The 20,190-nt window shown below is 50.0% G+C and overlaps 1 protein-coding gene across 5 annotated transcripts; it reads left to right on the forward strand.

The window, feature by feature from the left end:
* Positions 1-1,497: 1,497 nt before the first annotated feature.
* LOC121356327 (interleukin-10 receptor subunit beta-like) lies at positions 1,498-19,044 on the forward strand. Of its 5 annotated transcripts, none has more exons than XR_005955541.1 (8): positions 1,499-1,955; positions 2,244-2,373; positions 2,840-3,009; positions 4,299-4,471; positions 4,730-4,892; positions 5,557-5,675; positions 10,902-11,025; positions 14,543-14,671. XR_005955541.1 is itself a non-coding variant. In XM_041472603.1 (7 exons), the coding sequence occupies exons 1-7, from the start codon at positions 1,844-1,846 to the stop codon at positions 12,242-12,244; spliced, it is 894 nt and encodes a 297-aa protein (XP_041328537.1). In that variant the 5' UTR covers positions 1,498-1,843; the 3' UTR covers positions 12,245-12,381. The 5 variants fall into 5 exon arrangements, 3 of the variants coding, with proteins under 3 accessions (XP_041328537.1, XP_041328536.1, XP_041328538.1); XR_005955540.1 differs by lacking the exon at positions 14,543-14,671 and adding an exon at positions 12,218-12,353 and having other exon boundaries at positions 1,500-1,955; XM_041472603.1 differs by lacking the exons at positions 10,902-11,025; positions 14,543-14,671 and adding an exon at positions 12,218-12,381 and having other exon boundaries at positions 1,498-1,955.
* The last annotated feature ends 1,146 nt before the right edge of the window (positions 19,045-20,190 follow it).

Below are 20,190 nucleotides of genomic sequence, written 5' to 3' on the forward strand. Positions count from 1 at the left end.
CCATGGCAGGGGTGGCACTGGGTGGGATTTGAGGTCCCTTCCAGTCCAGGCCATTCCATTCCATGGTTCTGCCTCCCTGCACATTCAGAAACTCTCAGTTAGATATGAGGGTTTTTATTTTTTATTCTGAGTTTTTCCAGCACTCCTCAGTTTCTGGCTTAGCAGGTGAAGCAAGCTCAGTTTGGCTGAGCTGTACTTGTGAGAAGGGAGTTTGTTAGGTTAGGATCCTTTAATTCTGTAAAAAGGTCAGATCATCATCCCAGAACCCCAGAGTGGTTTGGGCTGGGAGGGACCTGCAAGCCCATCCATCCTGCCAGGGCAGGGACACCTTCCCCTGCCCCAGGCTGCTCCCAGCCCCTGTCCAGCCTGATCTGGGACACTGCCAGGGGCAGTAGAAGCTCAAATTGGCCAAGATGCTGAAGAAGATTCCCCATGCAGTTCCCAGACCATGTGTATTTCCCCAGGCTGAATCTTCCCAGTTACTTGTTCTCAGATATTTGTCTTGGCTGTGTCTCCTTTGTAAGAGTGTAACACAAACAGTTTTGCAACTGTTCAACTTCCTTTGCTAAATTTGTTTGTTGAAACAAAGTTCAGAGGCAGTTTGAGCTGTGAACGGAAAGGAATTTGGTTTGGGTAGAGAGGAGGCATTGAAAAATCAAATAATGCTAACTGGAATACAGCAGCAATTCAGCAGACACAATTTATTACAAATCTGAGCTTGTGTTCAGATAATAATAATAGGAGTTAAAATATTGCTTTATTTATCCCCACTGGATGTTTTTTTTCAAATGGGTGATCTCCTACCTCATTAGAAATCCATTGTTCTGCATTTAGCTGCAGTTAAACCCATTATTTGTGGATTTCCATAAAGATTGTTTAAATTTTCTAGTTCAAGGCCCAGATTTCTCTTCTCTTTTCAGTCATGCTGACTGTGGCACATCTTTTTAACACAACAGGTCAAGACAAAAGAGAGTTTTAGGGAAGACAAGGAAGGAACTCCCCAGATTTTCCCATGGAATTCATGTCAAACAGAGAAGACATGTTTGGAATTAAAGTAGTGACTGCTTTGGCCAACTGAGTGTGGGAGTCAGCATCTCCTGAGTCAGAGGCATGACCACAAAGTGCCTTAAAACAAGAACAGGAAGTTTCTCCTTGTTGCCCTCAAAGCAGAAGGGAGGCTGAAGGTTCTTGAGAAAAAAAAGAGTCAGAACAAAAACTTCAAGTGTTTTGAAGCACTGTGTTGAAAAGATGGGAGCAATGAGAAGCTGGGTCGGTCAAGGAAAAGAATCCTGGGTGCAGTGAGAGCCAGGGTGGATCACAGCCTCCTGGGGAGGTTTTACAGGAAGATGTAGGAACCTCTGGAATGGCAGGATTGCCAGGGAAGCTGTGGCTATCCCTGGCAGAGCCCAAAGCCAGCTTGGAGCAGCCTGGGACAGTGGAAGGTGTCCCTGCCATGGCAGGGGTGGCACTGGGTGGGCTTTAAGGTCCCTTCCAACACAAACCATTCTGGGATCCATGAGGGTGAGTCAAGCAATAATGGAATATTTTCCCAGATCAGTTCTAAAATTCTTGGGATGGCTTGAAAAGGTGTTTGAAATACAGTCAGAGTCCTCTGAGACATCATTTGATGAGAACATCTTGGGTGCTTTTGCTGACACTGAGTCTTGAACATCACATGGAGGGAGCAGCATAGGGATCCAGGACCCAGCTCCTCCTCAGAGCCCCAGGTTCATGGACACTTCTCCCAGGCTCTGGAAAGAGGGAAGTGTAGGAAAGTCTAGGAAGGTGTGAAAGAAAGTAACAGTTCCACCAGGGAGTACTGGGGTGAACCCAATTGTTGCAAATGAATACTTGCAATACAAGTCAGGTCCTGTGGCTGCACCAATGCATTAACACAGAGTTTCACTTTCCAGTGTGCCTCACCTTTCTGTCTACAGCTGTTTGCAGCCAGCCTGGTAAGAGTGTTACCATCTTTAAAATGCTTTTCCTAACACATTTCATAGCTTGCACATCCTCACCAATCATCATTTTGGAACTTCATGCTTTTTGGAGAAAGAATTGAGAGAAATGTAATCCATGTGCACAGTGCTTTGCATTGCTGTGTCTGTTGTGCTGAGCTCTCCCCTGTGGCTGCTTTTTGGGGCAAATCCTGAGCTGCTCTAAATGGGTTTATTTATTAGAATGGTTGCAAAACTCAGAGTTGTTTGTTGGGGGCTGGGATTTTGTTATTTTTTCCTTTCTAGAAAGAACTTTGGAGGGGCTTCCTTACAACCTCCAGATGGACTCCCACAATTTCCAGCACATTTTGTCCTGGCAGGCAGACCATGACCCAGCTGTGCCAGCATCCTACAACGTTCTCTACAGAGACCGCAGGCAAGTCACACAAAATAAGGCACAAATTCTGCTTTTACTGTCTATTGACCCAAAGAGGAGGGAGCTTTGCAGTGCCCATCCCTCCCCTGGAGGTGGCACTGAGTGCTCTGGGCTGGGGACAAGGTGGCCATGGGGCACAGCTGGCACTGCCTGGGCTGGGAGGGCTGTGCCAGAATCCTCACTGATTTGGGGATTCTGTGAAAATAGTAAGGCTGAGATTTTTCTCTGTTTTCTTGGGGTTTTTTTCTTAGGTTTTTTTTTGTTTGTTTTCTGGGTTTTTTGGGGTGTTTGTGGTTTTTTTTTTTTTTTTGGGGGGGGGTATTTTTTTTGGGGGGGTATTTTTGTTTGTTTGTTTTTTGTTTGTTTGTTTTTGTTGTTTTTTTTTTTTTTTCCTGAGAAATGGTGTCCTCACACTCCCATGCCTTCTGACATCAGAGAATTGAGACTGTTTTGCTCTTCTCTGCAGAAGCCAGAGCTGGATGAGTGCTCAGCAGTGCTCAGGCATTGCCCAGCTCTCCTGTGAGCTGACAGAGGAGTTCAAGGACACATCCACTGAGTATTCTGCACTTGTTCAGAGCATTGGAGGAGCTCAGGTGCTCAATTCTTCTGTGCTGCGTTTTGTGCCACTCACTGACAGTAAGTTCTCTCTCTGCATCTCTTCTTTTTGTAGTTTTCATTAGCAGCTGATGCCTGAATGATGTTCTGCTGCCTTTGCTGTAAGACTCCACAGTGACTGTGTTGGTGGCTATTTGTATGTGGTATTTCATATATCTGTTACAAAGCCTTAAGTACATGCATAAGTTTCTAAAATGAGTAGTCCTGATTAGTAGCTCTGATAAAGGAATGAGGCTCTGGTTTTGAAATAAATACATTATAATTATAAAGGAAATACAGCTGTGCATTGACAAACACCAAGTAAAAATCTCTTGACTGTATAAGGTACATAACTTAAAGAACAACATTTGTATTGTTCAAATAGTGTGTTCAAATGGTGAATGTTGAGTTAAAAAGTGCCAGGTCTGCACCAGGTGTAGGGAAGAGACTGATGGACAAACAATCAATCTGCCCTTTTCCCTGCTGAAGATATTTGTCTTTATTGCCAGAGGTGGCTTCACCCTTGGCTCTGCTTAAAATAGAGTTTGGAGCTAACAGATGTTGAGGAACAGCTGGAGAGCTGTGGAGGATGAACTGCTGATGTTTCCTCTGAGCTCAGCAGAGGCAGCTGCTGTGTCCCCTTCCAGAGTCAGAAGTGAGGGAACACTGTAGGGAATGAGGAGAGTGGGACAAGGAAAACTGAAGGAGAGCATCCTGAGGAGGAGCCCTGCAGTCCCTCAGCAGCTGGTTTAATAAAGAGGACAGGAAAAGGGGGAAGGCTTTCAGCTGAAGGAGGGCAGGGTTAAATGCATATTGGCAATGAGGAATTGTTCCCTGGCAGGGTGGGCAGGCCCTGGCACAGGGTGCCCAGAGCAGCTGTGGCTGCCCCTGGATCCCTGGCAGTGCCCAAGGCCAGGCTGGACACTGGGGCTGGAGCAGCCTGGCACAGGGGAAGGTGTCCCTGCCATGGCAGGGTGGCACTGTGAGGGGCTCTGAGGTCCTTTCCAACCCAACCCATTCCAGGATTGTATTCTGTACTTTAACCTCAGCTTTAATCTCGTGTAGATACAAAGATCACATCTCTGAAGCTGGAGCAAAACCTCTATTCCCTTTCTGTTTCTTCCTTCCACTCCTTTTCCTTTAAAGTCTGGCCATGTGGGAAATGATGGTCTGGCTGTGGAAGTTAAATGTTGCACGGCCTTGTGGATTTACAGCAGTGACCTCTCTGGAGTGTGCTGAGCCAGCTCTGTGTGCATCACAGAAATGGAATTGGTGCTGGATAAAATGTGGTTTTTTTCTATCATTTTTTCCTCTTTCTTGTTTTCCAACAGCAATTCTGGGACCACCAGAAGTGACTATCACTTCCTGTCCAAATTGCCTCAATGTCACCATAAAGCTGCCATCCTCTCACTTCAGAAACAAGGGGAAGCTGCTGTCTTTAATTGATATCTATGAAGAGATGGATTTTGATATCACCCTGAAATCACAGGATGGAGAGCACAAGGTCAGGAAATTTGGGAATAGTTGTGCTTTAGGGGAGGAACACAGAGGGCATGAAATGGCTCTGATGGTTAACAGGTTCCCAAAAACAAATATGTGGATAGAAGCAAAAGAAAAGATAGAAATAGATTTCTTAGAAGAAAAGAGAGACCATGGCCAGCAGAATCTGAGCTTGCTTTCACTGCAGGGTGCAGGTCTGCAGGGGTGAGCAGGGGCTCTTTTCAGCCAGTCACTGACTTCAAACCATTGCTTTTCATGGCAGAGGCCACGGCAGAGAACCACTGCAGAGGTGTTTAGTATTGTCATTGAGGAGTTGTATCCCAGCAGGAATTACTGTGTGTCTGTGGGGGTCACTGCATCCCTGAACAAGAATTCTGTCCCCTCCCCCTGGAAATGTGTCACTACAGACTCGGAGGCTCAGCAAGGTAATGGAGCTGTGGGGCAGGGGGGCTGGGCTGGGTGTGCAAAGTGTTCTTTTGGTGCAGGGACATTTACAGTTCAGTCCTAAAAAACAAGTGATCACAGAGTCATGGAATGTCCTCAGCTGAAGGGACCCCCAGGGACCCCCCAGTGCCACCCCTGCCCTGCCCAGAGCCCCCCAAGCCCAGCCTGGGCATCCCTGGCAGCGCTGGCCAAAGGCTCCTGGAGCTCTGGCAGCCTCGGGGCCGTGCCCATTCCCTGGGCAGCCTGGGCAGTGCCAGCAGCCTCTGGGGAAGAGCCTTTCCCTAAAATCCACCCTAAATCCCTCCTGGCCCAGCCCCAGCCGCTCCCTGCAGAGAGAAACATTCCAAGAGAGAACCATTGTGGGTATTTAGGAGTGAAATATAAAACCCCAGCACTTTGGGGCAACAAATCTCTTGGCAATCCTCTGAGCCATACAGATCTCCACTAGGTCTGCAGAAAGATGGAGTCACTTCTTTTGTAATTCCTGGAGCTGATTTGGGATTTGGTTTTGTTTTGAAATTGACTTTCACAGGTCCCTTCTAACCATAATTATTGGTGATTCCTAATCGCCGTTGTGGCTGTGACATCTGAAATGTGGTGGGACACTTCCTCCATGTGTGTTTATTTGATTTTTTTTCTCTGCAGGGTATCACGAAGCTGCAGTGGCAGGTGCTGTCTGTGTTTCACTGATAATTGCTGCAGTCCTGAAGTGTGTGCATACAGCAGGTTTTATCCTCCCGAAGTTTTCCCTTCCTCAGACCTTGGTATGTAACAGCTCTCAGCTCTGCCCTTTCTGGCTGCCAGGGGCAAGTCTAACAGCTGGAACTTCCAATCCTGTGCTTTAGGTACAAGTTCTGTAAGAGCACAGAATGTTTGTATTTGCAGTTTACCTCAGGCAAAGATGCTGCTAAGTTTTGTCTGATCTTCAGAACAAATATTCAAAACTATTTCTTGCTATTTCTGTGACAAGTTACTAATGGAGGGGATCATCCCACCATGCTCAGGGAATATTCCACCCAGTTCTGGTCCCCACAGGGCATGGAAGGTGTGGCCCAGAGCGGGGCCAGGGGATGAGCAGAGGGCTGGAGAAGCTGCCCTGTGAGGAGAGACTGGAGGAGAAGTTGTTCCACTGTTTAATAGTAATAAAATAATCTCTCTTGGACTTTCTCTGTGATCAAGCACAGAGGGAGCCAGCCCGGAGCCAGTTTTTTATTTCCATAGATCGAACTTTAGTGGCACAGTTATTTGTGAATGAAATTCTCTATTTAAATTCAATCACAAATAACAAGATTTCTTGTTTCCATCTTTTATCTTTTCTTGCTTGTTTTATTTTTTACAGTCTCTGACTTCTTTGACATTTAATTCTTTAGGGTTTTTCAGCATAAATATTTTTCATTTTCTACAAACATACCCAGAGCAGATGGGTATCACTTTTTTCGAAGACTTTTTCCTCATGTTCTGTCCTTTGCTGTGTCACTTTCACATCTCAACAATTGCTGAACACATTACTAAGGAGTGTCTAAGGTTTATTTATTTTTTATTGTCAACATAATGAATGCTTCAAATATTGAATAATCCTCTGAAGTGCAGAGGGAAGACAGGGCTTGGGATGTTAAAATGGTGCAAATTGCTTCAAAAGATAATTTCTAAAGGACATTAGAACTGCTCAGCCTTGATAAAAGTGACTGCAAGAGTTGTGAGAGTGACGAGACTCAGCTCACCCTGGCAGGGTGGGCAGGGGCTGGGATGGAATTCCCAGAGCAGCTGGGGCTGCCCCTGGATCCCTGGCAGTGCCCAAGGCCAGGCTGGACACTGGGGCTGGAGCAGCCTGGCACAGGGGAAGGTGTCCCTGCCCTGACAGGGGATTGGAATGTGGATGACTTTTTAAGATCCCTTCCCACTCAAAACCTTTCAGGGGTTCTGTGATGTTCAGGAATGGAAAAGAAGGAATGATCCTAGATACCCTGAACTCTGCTGAAAAAGCCCAAACTGTGGCACAGAAGGAATCATTTGTTTGACGGCCTCGTGGCTGGAGGTTATTTGGGTTTTTTTTCATGGTGTTGTATGCAGATGTGCAAAAGTGGCTGATTGGTTTAATTCCTTTTACTCTTCCAGGCATGCATCAGGAAGTTGGCCTACTCCCCTTGGGTGTCTGAGTCAGAAACAGTGGCCTCTGTGGAGATCATCCCCAGAGAGGTGAAAAGCAAGGCCAGGGGCTGCAGAGGCAGTGCCAGTGATGACACTGACAGTGACAGTGACAGCAGTGCCCTGTATGACCACAACTACACGAGGCGGGGCAGGCTGGGCAGGGGCAGTGTCCCCCAGGGCTGTGACACCCCCAGCAGCCTGGGGCAGTACTCAGTGAGCAGCACCTGTGAGCACAGCAGCAGCCAGGCTGGGGACACGCCAGCTGCTGAGCCACAGGAGCCCCAGGGACACCCTGAAGGGGACAGGGACACGAGGAGCGAGTTCCTGAGCCCTCTGTCTGGGGACAGCTGTGAGCCCCAGGGGGACAATGAGTGCTTCACCATCAGCCTGCACACGGTGCTGCTGGGAACCCTGGAGCAGGACGGGCACAGCCCTGCAGCTGCTCCCCCAGCCCGGGAGGATGCAGGTGACTGGCACTGTGCTCATGCTCTGGAGGAAAAGCTGCTGGAGGACACGGGAAGTGAGCAGGGAGCACCTTGTTCTGACTTCCATGAGTGGCAAAACTCCTCCTGCTGCTCTGAGGAAAGCGACTCTTTGGACTCAGACACAGAGCAAGTAACGGGGTACATGAGGAGATGAAGAAGGGAGAACTGCTTTTACTTTATAACATAGGAATCAGTGTTGTTCAACTCTTATTTCTGGACTGAACACACAGATCTTGTCCTTTCATTAATATCCTGTGAGTGTGGGCTCCTGCCGAAAGAGCTGGGGGTGTTTGTCTGGAGAAGGATCCAGAGAGACCTTGGAGCCCCTTCTGTGCCTAAAGGGCCTCCAAAGGTGGGGCTTTGGACAAGGGATGGAGGGACAGGACAAGAGGGAATGGCTTCAAACTGACAGAGGGCACTTTTGGATTAGAAATTTTTCCCTGTGAGGGTGGGGAGAGACAATTTCCAAGGCCTGCAGGGACAGGAGCCAGGGAATGGCTGCCAGTGCCAGAGGGCAGGGCTGGATGGGATCTGGGCAATGAGGAATTGTTCCCTGGCAGGGTGGGCAGGGGCTGGGATGGAATTCCCAGAGCAGCTGGGGCTGCCCCTGGATCCCTGGCAGTGCCCAAGGCCAGGCTGGACACTGGGGCTGGAGCAGCCTGGCACAGGGGAAGGCTGGTCTCCCATCCAGGCCACTTTTACAGTTTTTTTATTCTTTATCTCTCTTACTGGATTTACAGTGAAACCTGTTCTGCTGGCTGGATGCTGTATTTGTACAGAGAATGCTGATCAAGTGGAATAATGGGGGCACAGATGGGAATACTCAGCTGACAAAAGAGCAGATCGAGGCATTAATACACTTCTTGAATTTATTTTTGTATAATTTTGTACAGTTACTGATTCATATTAAAATTTTATTGTGACATTTAAAATCCCCGCCGTGAGCAGCCGCAGTGTGTGAGGGGGAAAGAGCCGGCGTGTGAGGGAGAACAGAAGGAACAGAACCGGCATGTGAGAGGAAAGAGAGCCGGCGTGTGAGGGGGAACAGAGCCGGCGTGTGAGGGGGAAAGGGAGCCGGCGTGTGAGGGTGGAACAGAACCGGCGTGTGAAGGGGAGCCCTCAGCTCCGGGGCCGCCGCCGTGCCCGCAGCCCGCTCCGCCCTGTGAGGAAGCGGAAGGGTTCGGGGTGCCGGGGCGGCCCCGCTCCCGCTGCCATGGCGCGGCGGCCCCGCCGCGGCTGAGGGAGCCGCCATGGCCGCCGCGCTGCGGGCCGCGCTCTGCAGCGGGCTGCTGCTCCTGGGTGAGTCCACCGCGGAGGGACGGAGGAACGGAGCGAGCTCCTGGTGCCGCCTGGCCGCGGGCACGGCGAGCGGCGGTGCCCTCGGGGGGAGCGGCAGCGAGGGGCGCCTGAGGCGGCGGCGCCACCGCACTGCCCCGAGCCCGGCGCGGCTCCTCGGGGGCCGTGAGGAACCGAGCGGCCCCGGGAGTGCCCTGAAGGGACAGCGGGGCCAGCCCGCCCGGCTCTGTGGGTGTTATTGGCCCAGGGCTCAGTCTGTGCTAGAAAACGGGGCCGGTGCTGCCGGGAGAGGGACACTGCAGGTCCGGGCGAGGAAAGGCGGGCGTGGGGGAGAAACCGCGGCCAGAGAGCCCCGTGCCGCTGTCTGTAGGGGGAACAGCCGGGAAACAGGGACAGGAGCAGAGGGAACGGCCTCAGGCTGGGCCAGGGCAGGCTCAGCTGGGACAGCAGCAGGAATTTGCCCATGGAAAGGGTGCTCAGGCCTTGGCAGGGGCTGCCCAGGGAGCTTTGCAGTGCCCATCCCTGCAGGTGTCCCCTGGGGGTGGCACTGAGTGCTCTGGGCTGGGGACAAGGTGGCCATGGGGCACAGCTGGGGCTCCATGAGCTGGGAGGGCTGTGCACAAAACTGAAACCCCAGAAATATTTCCTCATCTCTTCGGATCCACAGTGCCCAATGAAGCAATTTACCTGGAGGCTCCTCAGGTAGGCAGCACTGTGAGGGAAGGGAGCCTGGCAAGGAAATGTGATTTTTCCTGGGAATTTGCATGTCTGCCTCAGACCTCATCTTCAGAGCAGGGGCAGTGCTCCGAGAGAAATCAGAGGGACTTTGGACAAGGGGTGGAATGCCAGGATCAAGGGGAGTGGCTGCCAGTGCCAGAGGGCAGGGCTGGATGGGATCTGGGCAATGAGGAATTGTTCCCTGGCAGGGTGGGCAGGGGCTGGGATGGAATTCCCAGAGCAGCTGGGGCTGCCCCTGGATCCTGGCAGTGCCCAAGGCCAGGCTGGACACTGGGGCTGGAGCAGCCTGGCACAGGGGAAGGTGTCCCTGCCATGGCAGGGTGGCACTGGCTGGGATTTGAGGGCCCTCCCAGCCCAAACCCACCTGTGATTTGAACTTGTGTATTTGTGATGTGCACTGTGTTTGATTTATTTGTTGGGTGCAAGGGTTACACTCCAGGACCAGTGTCTGAAACCGGTTTTGTTTAAGCCAGGTTCAGATTTTAAACTCTTGCCTGCCAGAGGGGGGTGACTGACACAGGAATTTCATTTGTTTCTGCATCAGCTGGGGACACAGCTCAGGGGTGATATGGGCTGCTGGGGTGACACAGGGTGACCTTTAAGGTCTCTTCCAGCCCTGATGATTCTGTGAACCACAGACATGCAAAATGTGTTATTTATTTTACAGTCTCTCATCGGGTGTGCCTGACATTTAAGCACTGCTCTGCTCTGCTCTGGCAGGGTTTGTTTGCATTGCTCATTGGTGGTGCAGTAATGGGCTGGAATCTTTGCTATTTTGGTCTCAATACCTACAATTATGTAAGAATAATTAAATCATAACAGTAATGGGCTTTTCATTGATGCTTTACACTAGTTTAGGGTTTCTTTTATTCAGTTCCAAGAAAGGAAAACAACTGGAGTTTTGTCACTTGTGAATAATGCTGATTAATGATACTTAATTACATTTAATTATATATAATAACTCTCTTACCTTCAGAGGTGCTGAAGTTTATCAATCCCCACGCCCTTGTTATTCCCACAGTGCTGCTTAGAAAAACTGGGGTTTGACAGTCTGAGGGAGAGTTCATGCCCCGAGTGCTGGGCAGCACCAGCTCAGTCATGCACAAGAATGTCGGTGTCACAAGCACTTACTGGAAGCCACTGGTGCCAGTAATTTGTTTTGTTGCATAAGGAGGCAGGAGAGGCATCAGGATTTAAATTTAATTTAATCGGGCTCTGGTTTTGAATACGCACCAAAGGCAAGGCAGAGGCTGCACTTAAATTTAGGATGAGTGACAAGTGCTGGAGCAAACACTGAGATGTTGGTTCTGATTGCTCCCACAGCTTCTGGAATGGTCCCAGAGCCCCGGAACGTGAGAATTACTTCAGTCAACCTTCACAGCACCTTGCAGTGGGATGCACCAAGGTTCTCCAGAGGGAACCTCACCTACACTGTCCAGTCCAAGAGGTGGGGCTGGGCTGGGCTGGTTTTCATTCACACCCTGCAGCTCTGTGTGCCTGGGACTTGTGTCCTCTGCAGAGCACAGCCTGTCCCTTTATTTCAGGGACTTTGCTGTCCCAGGAGCTGTTCCTTCATTTCAGCTTGTGAGAGGCTTCTCTGCTGAGCTGCTGGACAGGGCAGAGGCATTTCCTGGGCATTCACACCCAAGGCAGCTTTGTCCTGTTTGTTTTGGAACCACAGACACATTCTAACACTGGGAGTTATTGGCTCTGTGTGTGGTTTTTCCCTTCTGTGATTGAAGAGACCTGGTTGTGCTGAGTGTTTGTCCTTCCCTGATCTCTCAGACCCTGCCAGGGAACAATTCCTCATTGCCCAGGTCCCATCCAGCCCTGCCCTCTGGCACTGGCAGCCATTCCCTGGCTCCTGGCACTCTCTGCCCATATAAAAATTCTCTCTCCCTCTTCTTTAGAAGCCCCTCCAGGCACTGGAAGGAGCTCTAAGCCTCGCCCAGAGCCTTCTCTTCATGCTTAGTTGAGAGAAGATTTTTCTGGGTTCTGTAGCCATGGTCCCTTGATCAGTACATTTCTGGGCAGGCTGTTGATGCAGAGCAGAAATAATAAAATATATTAAATATAATCTATTAAATCATGTATTGATCAAGGCCGGGTTGGACACTGGGGCTTGGAGCAGCCTGGGATGGTGGAAGGTGTCCCTGCCATAGCAGGGCTGGCACTGGGTGGGATTTAGGGTCCCTTTATCCCACACCCTCTGTGGTTCTGTTCCATGAGCAGCTCCTGGTCACTTCCCAGCCCTGTTTTCTCTGGCTTTTCCTCTTGTGCAAATCCTGGAGACAGCTCTGAGCAGAGTCCCCCTGGGACAGCAGTGCCCTGCTGTGGCACTGGCTGAGTGTTTGCTGGTTCTCTGAACTCCTGTCTGCTGAGTGCACTCTTGGGACCCTGCCAGGAAATGGGCATTTTTTACAGAGTTGGAATTTTAATTCTTAAGTTCATAATTTAATCCTTATGTTTATCATTAAGTTTATCATGGATTTATAGATGGGTGTAAAATCCCTAGTGTGAGTCTTACACACAGGGGAAACATTTTTACACCCACAAGTGCAAACTGCTTGCATTAACAGCTTTGCTACCTTAAAGCCCTTTAGGCAGTTGGAATTACCATCTGTTTCTGTCCCCTGCAGCATCTACTACCCTGGGGACACCTATGAGACCCTGAGGACAGACCTGAGGCTGCCCCAGTGTGACGTGTCCTCGCTGTCACCCTACGGCAGCTACGTGCTGCGCCTGCGGGCCGAGGCGGGCCAGCTGCACTCCCCCTGGGTCACCCTCACCTTCAAGCCCATGGATGACAGTGAGCCTTTCCCTGTTCTTCCCAAAGTACTGCCTGCTCTGGGAGAGAAGCTAGAGGATAAAGAGTATTTTGTCATTTAATTACGCTGTGCTGGTTCTTGGCTTCTTTTTTCTACCTCTGTCGAGGTCAGGATTGAAGGCACTCGAGATGCGATTTCAGGCTTAGATGTTTATGTTTTCTTATCTGTGTTACAGCCTCACAGCAGTGAGTTCTGCAGTATTTCACTAACAAGGTACAAAATGGCTCACTGTCTTTCTCTACAAGGTCTTTTAAGGCTAAACTACCCAATTAAGAAGTGATACCTAAATTATTTCCACTTTTAACCCAATAACCAACCACCGTGCCCACAATGTGGGCTTTATCCAATGACACAAAACCACCCAAACCCGTGGAGAAGAAGGTAAAGAAGGAGCAGCCTCCACCCTAAACCCTCCATCTTGCTTTATATCTGTTACTGCATTCTAAACCCTTAAACTCTGAGTTTTCCACCCTGTGATATCACACACTTCTATCCAAACTGCACAGCCACAATCCCAGTTCTGTCATTCCATTCTGGAAGCTTCTCCAGGCCCGCAGGTCAGTCCAGTGTTCTCCTGGGGGTCAGTGCCTGGCAGCACAGAGTCTGGAATTCTCAGCAGCCAGGGTTCCAACAACATTGAACTATAAAATCTTGGTTGTAACACTGACAGCAGAGTTGTTCACTGTCATAGTATTGATCACCTCTTTGGAGGAGATTTTCAAACAAAGCATCGTTTTCTCTTAAAATGAGGAACATTTTTATTTTCTATTTTATTCTCCTGGGGGTCAGTGCCTGGCAGCACAGAGAGTCTGGAATTCTCAGTTCCAGGGTTCCAACAACACTGAACTATAAAATCTTAGTTGTAACACTGACAGAAAGCAGAGTAGTTCCCTGTCATAGTATTGATCACCTCTTTGGAGGAGATTTTCAAACAAAGCATCGTTTTCTCTTAAAATGAGGAACATTTTTATTTTCTATTTTATCATTTAATTACATTTTATCATTAATTACCCAACTAAATAAATTTAATTACATTGAATTATAAAATCTTAGTTGTAGCACTGACAGAAAGCAGAGTAGTTCCCTGTCATAGTATTGATCACCTCTTTGGAGGAGATTTTCAGACAAAGCATCATTTTCTCTTAAAATAAGGAACATTTCTATTTTATCATTAAATACATTTGATTATTAATTCCATAATTCAATACATTTAATTACATAATACATAAAATCTTAGTTGTAGCACTGACAGAAAGCAGAGTCGGGTCACTGTCATAGTATTGATCACCTCTTTGGAGGAGATTTTCAGACAAAGCATCATTTTCTTCTAAAATAAGGAACATTTCTATTTTCCAGACAGGGAGAAGTTGTCTTCAAGGAGCCAGACTGCCTGTATATAAATTCAGTTACTTCCTTATTCATTGCTTTGCCAGGCAAAAAAAATAATTTCTATTTTTTCTTACTTCAAAAAAACCCCACTCTCACATAGAAAAGTTAATTTTCAGCCAAGAAGTCTTGATTGCACGAGGCAGAAATAATTCAAATGTTTTCATTTTTCAAGCTGCTCATGATCAAAACCCACAAAGCCCCCAACAAAACACTTTTCTAGGGGGTCTGCTCAGGACAGACAGATGTTATGGCAGTTTGGCCCAGAAGGGGAAGTGAGTGACAGCCGTGGAAATGGTCCTTCCTCTCCTGGAGCCACCACGGCTGGCAAAAGGGAACTGGGTTAATTTAGAGGGTGTGGGAATGGGACTTGCATTGGTACCTGGTGCAAAAAATGCAACTGCAAAAATAAAATCCCATTGCAGAGCAGTTATGTGAGGAAAGCATTAATTTATGTGTGACCCAGGAAAAGAAACTACTTCTTTCTAATGCATGATTTAAAAGGTGACTTTTGGGCTGTGTGAGAATGTCCAGCTGAATCTTCTCTTCTCTTCTCTTCTCTTCTCTTCTCTTCTCTTTCTCTTTCTCTTTCTCTTTCTCTTCTCTTCTCTTCTCTTCTCTTCTCTTCTCTTCTCTTCTCTTCTCTTCTCTTCTCTTCTCTCTCTTCTCTTATCTTCTCCTTTTCTCTTCTCCCTTCCCTTCCCTTCCCTTCCCTCCTCTCCTCTCCTCTCCTCTCCTCTCCCCTCCCAGCCACCATCGGTGCCCCCGAGGTGCGGCTCAGGTCGGACTCGGGGGCGCTGCACGTGGATGTGTCGGGGCCCTTTGCAGAGCACGAGCAGGACCGGTGGCCCCTGAGGCTCTACTACGGCTCCTGGAGGTACAGGATCCTCTACTGGAAGAGGGGCAGCAGAGACACAGACCCGGCCTCTGCTTCCCAGGTATGCTGCTTCCCTGACCTTCATCTGTGCTCTTCCTGGAAAATGCCATCCTGGGAATGTCCTGGGAGCTCCTGGAGGGTGTGGCACAGGTTACAGAGCTCTGGAGCCAGGCTGGGAGAGCTGGGGTGCTCCCCTGGAGAGGAGAAGCTGCAGGGAGAGCTCAGAGCCCCTGGCAGGGCCTGAAGGGGCTCCAGGAGAGCTGCAGAGGGACTGGGGACAAGGGATGGAGGGACAGGAGCCAGGGAATGGCTGCCAGTGCCAGAGGGCAGGGCTGGATGGGATCTGGGCAATGAGGAATTGTTCCCTGGCAGGGTGGGCAGGGGCTGGGATGGAATTCCCAGAGCAGCTGGGGCTGCCCCTGGATCCCTGGCAGTGCCCAAGGCCAGGCTGGACACTGGGGCTGGAGCAGCCTGGCACAGGGGAAGGTGTCCCTGCCAGGGCAGGGTGGCACTGGCTGGGATTTAAGGTCCTTCCCATCCCAACTCAGTCTGGGATTCTGTGATTCTAAGAGTAAAAATGGATCCCTACTAATTGCAGTTAATCAGGTCTGTTCACTACAGCTGGGACTCAAAGTAAATGCAGGAGCTGTGTAGTTAAACAGCAGCATGGACAGAATTTTCTCTTTGCATAATTATAAACAACTCAGGTTTTTTTCCCTCTCAGTGGGACTTTGGGCTTTTTAACCCCCCAAAATACTAAAAATGCCTAAGGCTTTTATTCACTGTGGCCACGTGCAGCTCTGCAGTTTGTATCCACTGCAGTTCCTTTTCTCCTTCTCAGGGACAGCCTCTTCCACAGGCAGTTGTGCTCCTCCATGCACAGTGCATGGAGAAAGATCATTAGTAATGTATTAATTAGAGCCTTTTGGCCTGTGTTTCAGGCAAACAGGAAGCCTCTGTCCAGCAGACCCCATCCCAATTAATGAGTGCTTTGTCCATCAGTGCAGTTTTATGTAATGGACTCCACCAGGTGTAATTCTGATTTGCATCTGTTACCTGCACAGTGCTTTGCCATTCAGTTCCAGAAATCAGGGGCCAGCACTTCCCACCCAGCAGCCTGCTTTTCCTCTCCCAGGCTCCTGAGGGATGCAGGTGTTCCTGCACCTGGGGTGCTCTCAGTGCAATCACCAGAGGAACAAACTGCACTTGGAGTCTGTGCCTGCAGCACTTCCAAGTGCAAGTCTGGGACATTCCCTGGGGATCCAAGAGGCAGCAGGCAGAGCCTGGGAACTGCACAGGTTCTTTGTGAGGTGGGTGCTTCTCCAGGATTGAAACCTGCCTGGAGAGTCTCCTGTTCCTCTCGAGGCATGCTCTGCAGTTCCAGGGACATAACTGATCCTGAACAGCAAATTCATCTGCTCAGCCACTCACAGCTCCCAGAAATATTTTATTCCTTTATTTTTTTTGGTTTTGCCTAGATGACAGATCACAGAATCACAGAGTTGGGGAGGCTGGAAGAGCCCTCAGTGGTCATCAGTTCCTGCCATTAGCCCAGCAGCCCGTGCTCACCACTAACCCATGTCCCCAAGTGCCACATCTACACATTTTTTAACACTTCCAGGGGTGGGGGCTGCACCGTTTCTCTGGGCAGCCTGTACCAGGGCTCAACAGCTTTTCAGTGAAGGAATTTTTCATAATGTCCCTAATCTAAAACTCTCCTGGAGTTTAAAAAATGTTAAAAAATGTTTCCTAATCTCAAACTCCCCTGGCACAAGCCTTTTCCTCTTGTGCTGTTCCTCCATCCCACTTGCTCCCTCTGCAGTTAGATGGTGTTTGTGTGTAGCTGTGCTCCTAGCTGATCTCACTTGGTTGGGTGACAGTTTCTGGCTGCCACCAGATCTCATTTATCATCCCTCATTAGCCTAAAACTTCGTTAGTGCTGCTGGAAACAGCCCAAAGGTCAGTGGTGTGGATGGTTGTACAGTAAGTAATTGTGATTGTAATTCAGTACAGTTGTAATTGCAAATGCTTGGTTGCTCCTTAGCTAATCCCACAGCAGGGTCTCTGACCTCCCACTCTTCCATGTGTCGTGTTTTTGTGTTTGCAGGTGGCTGAGCTGGACACCAGGCACAGCTCTGAGGTGCTGGCCCAGCTGGAGCCATGGACAGTGTACTGTGTGCGAGTGCAGGCGCTGGTTCCCGAGTGGAACAAGGCAGGGCAGCTGAGCAGGGAGCTCTGTGAGCAGACCACCCACAACGGTAACCCGGCAGCTGGAGATCATGGAATCACACTGGGATGGCTGGGAGGGACCTCAGAGCCCACCCAGTGCCACCCTGCCAGGGCAGGGACACCTTCCCCTGTGCCAGGCTGCTCCAGCCCCAGTGTCCAGCCTGGCCTTGGGCACTGCCAGGGATCCAGGGGCAGCCCCAGCTGCTCTGGGAATTCCATCCCAGCCCCTGCCCACCCTGCCAGGGAACAATTCCTCATTGCCCAGATCCCATCCAGCCCTGCCCTCTGGCACTGGCAGCCATTCCCTGTGCCTGTCCCTGCCTCCCTTGGTTTGCAGATGCTGGAGCTCAGCAGCCAGGCCAGCAGCACCAGATCCACACAGGACGTGCTCGAGGCTCCTTTGCTCCAGGTGCCTCTAAAGACAGGGAGAGCTTTGGGCTGGTGCTGGCCCAGGAATCAAAGGCAGCTGTGCCTCCCCAAAATGTGCTTTGGCCAAGGCAGTGCTTTCACTAGGGGAATGTTTCAGTGGCAGGTTTGGGCCACAACATTCCCAATCCCAGTTTGGTGGGAAAGGGTCTGACAGTGAAGATATCTGTGCTGACTTTTGTACCTCCCTTGCACAGCACTCCTGACAGCAGCTGGTTTCTCATTCCAAACTCAGCTCAGAATTGTTTCGTCTGAGGGCACTGGGGTGAGCAGAGGGATGGAGCAGCTCTGTGAGGAAAGGCTGGCACAGCTGGGATTGCTCAGCCTGGGGAAGGAAAGGCTCTGGGGTGGCCTCATTGTGGCCTGGCAGGGCCTGAAGGGCTCCAGGAGAGCTGCAGAGGGACTGGGGACAAGGGATGGAGGGACAGGAGCCAGGGAATGGCTGCCAGTGCCGGAGGGGAGGGTTCTTGACAAATCTCTCTTCCCCTACAGCCCAGTTACCATTTGGTGTTTGTTCCCAATCAAAACTTTGATTATTCTTTTAATTTTCTGTCCCAAACAAGACTCTGAGCCCTGGGGTTATTCTTGAGAAGCACTTCCATCTTGCTCCCAAGCCTGGAACAGGGTTTTAGGGAGGGTACGACACTGTTGGCCCTGTGGGAATTGTAAGGCCTGAGAAAGCCACTTGATGTGTGCAGAACAATCCCAGTGTTGTTTAATAATCCCAGTGTTTCTGAGCAAACAGGATGGGGCAGCTGGAGAGACCTAATCCTCACTTCCTCTTTGTTTCCAGTTCCTGAGCAAGCCCCCCAGTGCTCCGCAGCCTTTCCCTCCTCGAGAAGAGCTCCTGGTTTGTGACAAGCTGACAGTGATTCCAGAGCAACCCCAAACCCTCCCTGAAGGGCCTGGGGATGAGGGGACACCAGAGCTCCCTCAGGACTCTGCACCAGGAGACTCCGACTCAGGAGTGGGAGCAGCCTCAGGAGAAGCCTAAATCTCCTCATTCTTCCTTGGAAAAGGAGAAGCAAAAGGACTTTTGGGTTTATCTCACTGCTGTTCCCCAGCAGGAAAACCCCACAGCCAAACACGGGGTCACAGACTTTTGACAGAATCATTTTATTTTTTTAAGTACAAGAAACTGGGCTCTAAATGAGGAATTAAAAGATCCATAACTTTTGCCACTGGTGGCTGTGGCTCCCTGAGGTGTTGTAGCAATTCTGGCACTGATTATGACACTAAAAAGGAAATGTCATATTTATATATAATGCTAATTAATTTAACTTTGATGAACTATTTATTGCAAAAAGTAATCAAAACGTTTATAAAAGAAAATAGTATTTTGTAAGCAAAGACCTGATCTGGTTTATTTTTTCCTAATGAGAAATGATGTGTTTTTAAGGGTATCCCCATGGGAATCATCTTTCTATGGAATTTATTCTTCCCTGATGCAAAGTTGTGACGTTTTTAGGGTGGGATGAACTGATGTCTGTGGGAAACTTGGCAGCTGAAGTGGGAATTAAATTAGGTTCGTTTTAATTATCTGCTGATGTGTATTGTTAATGTTAAAAATCCAGGGAGCTGTGACTCCCTGCTCCACACGCAGCCCCACCTGCACAGGGGGGTAAGGGCTGTCCCCAGCCCTGGGGCAGGAGCGGGGCACGGGCTGGGTTTGTGCCACTGCGTCAGAGAGTGAGAAATTAAACTCTGTCACCAAAGGGAACCTTCCAGCAGTGAAGTTGTGTCTCAGCGTGGCGTGGGAATTGCACGGTTTTGGGGGTTTGTTACTTGATGGGTAAAGATCTCCTTTTTGGGAGTGCTTGCAGGAAGAAATCAGGAATTGATTCCATCCATTTTCATCTCCCAGCTCCCCTCAGAGGAGGCTCAGGGGGACCTTCCCAGTGTCCCCAAGTCCTGCCAGGAGGGGACAGTCCAGGGAACAGGGACAGGAGCAGAGGGAACGGCCTCAGGCTGGGCCAGGGCAGGCTCAGCTGGGACAGCAGCAGGAATTTGCCCATGGAAAGGGTGCTCAGGCCTTGGCAGGGGCTGCCCAGGGAGCTTTGCAGTGCCCATCCCTGCAGGTGTCCCCTGGGGGTGGCACTGAGTGCTCTGGGCTGGGGACAAGGTGGCCATGGGGCACAGCTGGGGCTCCATGGGCTGGCAGGGCTGTGCCAGCCCCAGGGATTTGGGATTCTGGGATTCTATGGAATCTGTACCTGGTTTTTCTGCACTTTTTAATTTTGGTCACATTCTTTCATGGGGAATATGGAATTTATTGAATTGAATTTTTTTTTCAAAGTATTTTGTTTCATTGGTGCTTTTGTGCCCCTCTCCCCAAGGCTGCTCTGGGAATGCTGATCCTGTGTCTGGATCACCACTCCAAGGAACCAGCCCAGCTCCCTGTGTGTTCCCTGTCCCTCCTCCCACAGCTTCTTTCTATATTTTCTTTTCCCCCCTTTTCTCCCCTTTTATTTTGGTTTTTAGAGTGGCAAAATGCCCACTGCACATGGATCTGAGGAGGGGCTGGAGATCCCTGCCTCTCCCTCCGTGCTCCTGGAGCTGCTCTGCACAGGACAGTGGGTTACTGGAATGCAGCTGCTGGCTCTGCAGAGGCTGATAAGGCAGAGATAAGGCTGTGCCACTTCAGTGCAGGCTCACTGCTGAGGCAAACCAGGGCAGAGATGACAGCCAGGGCTGCTCAGGGGTGTTGGGAGTTCAGATGGAAGCAGGACAAGTGTCTGCAAGGACATCATGGCACAGGGTGCCCAGAGCAGCTGGGGCTGCCCCTGGATCCCTGGCAGTGCCCAAGGCCAGGCTGGACACTGGGGCTGGAGCAGCCTGGCACAGGGGAAGGTGTCCCTGCCCCACG

This window comes from Pyrgilauda ruficollis, unplaced genomic scaffold, assembly GCF_017590135.1.
Source record: "Pyrgilauda ruficollis isolate IOZ18807 unplaced genomic scaffold, ASM1759013v1 scaffold294, whole genome shotgun sequence".
Classification (NCBI taxonomy): domain Eukaryota; kingdom Metazoa; phylum Chordata; class Aves; order Passeriformes; family Passeridae; genus Pyrgilauda; species Pyrgilauda ruficollis.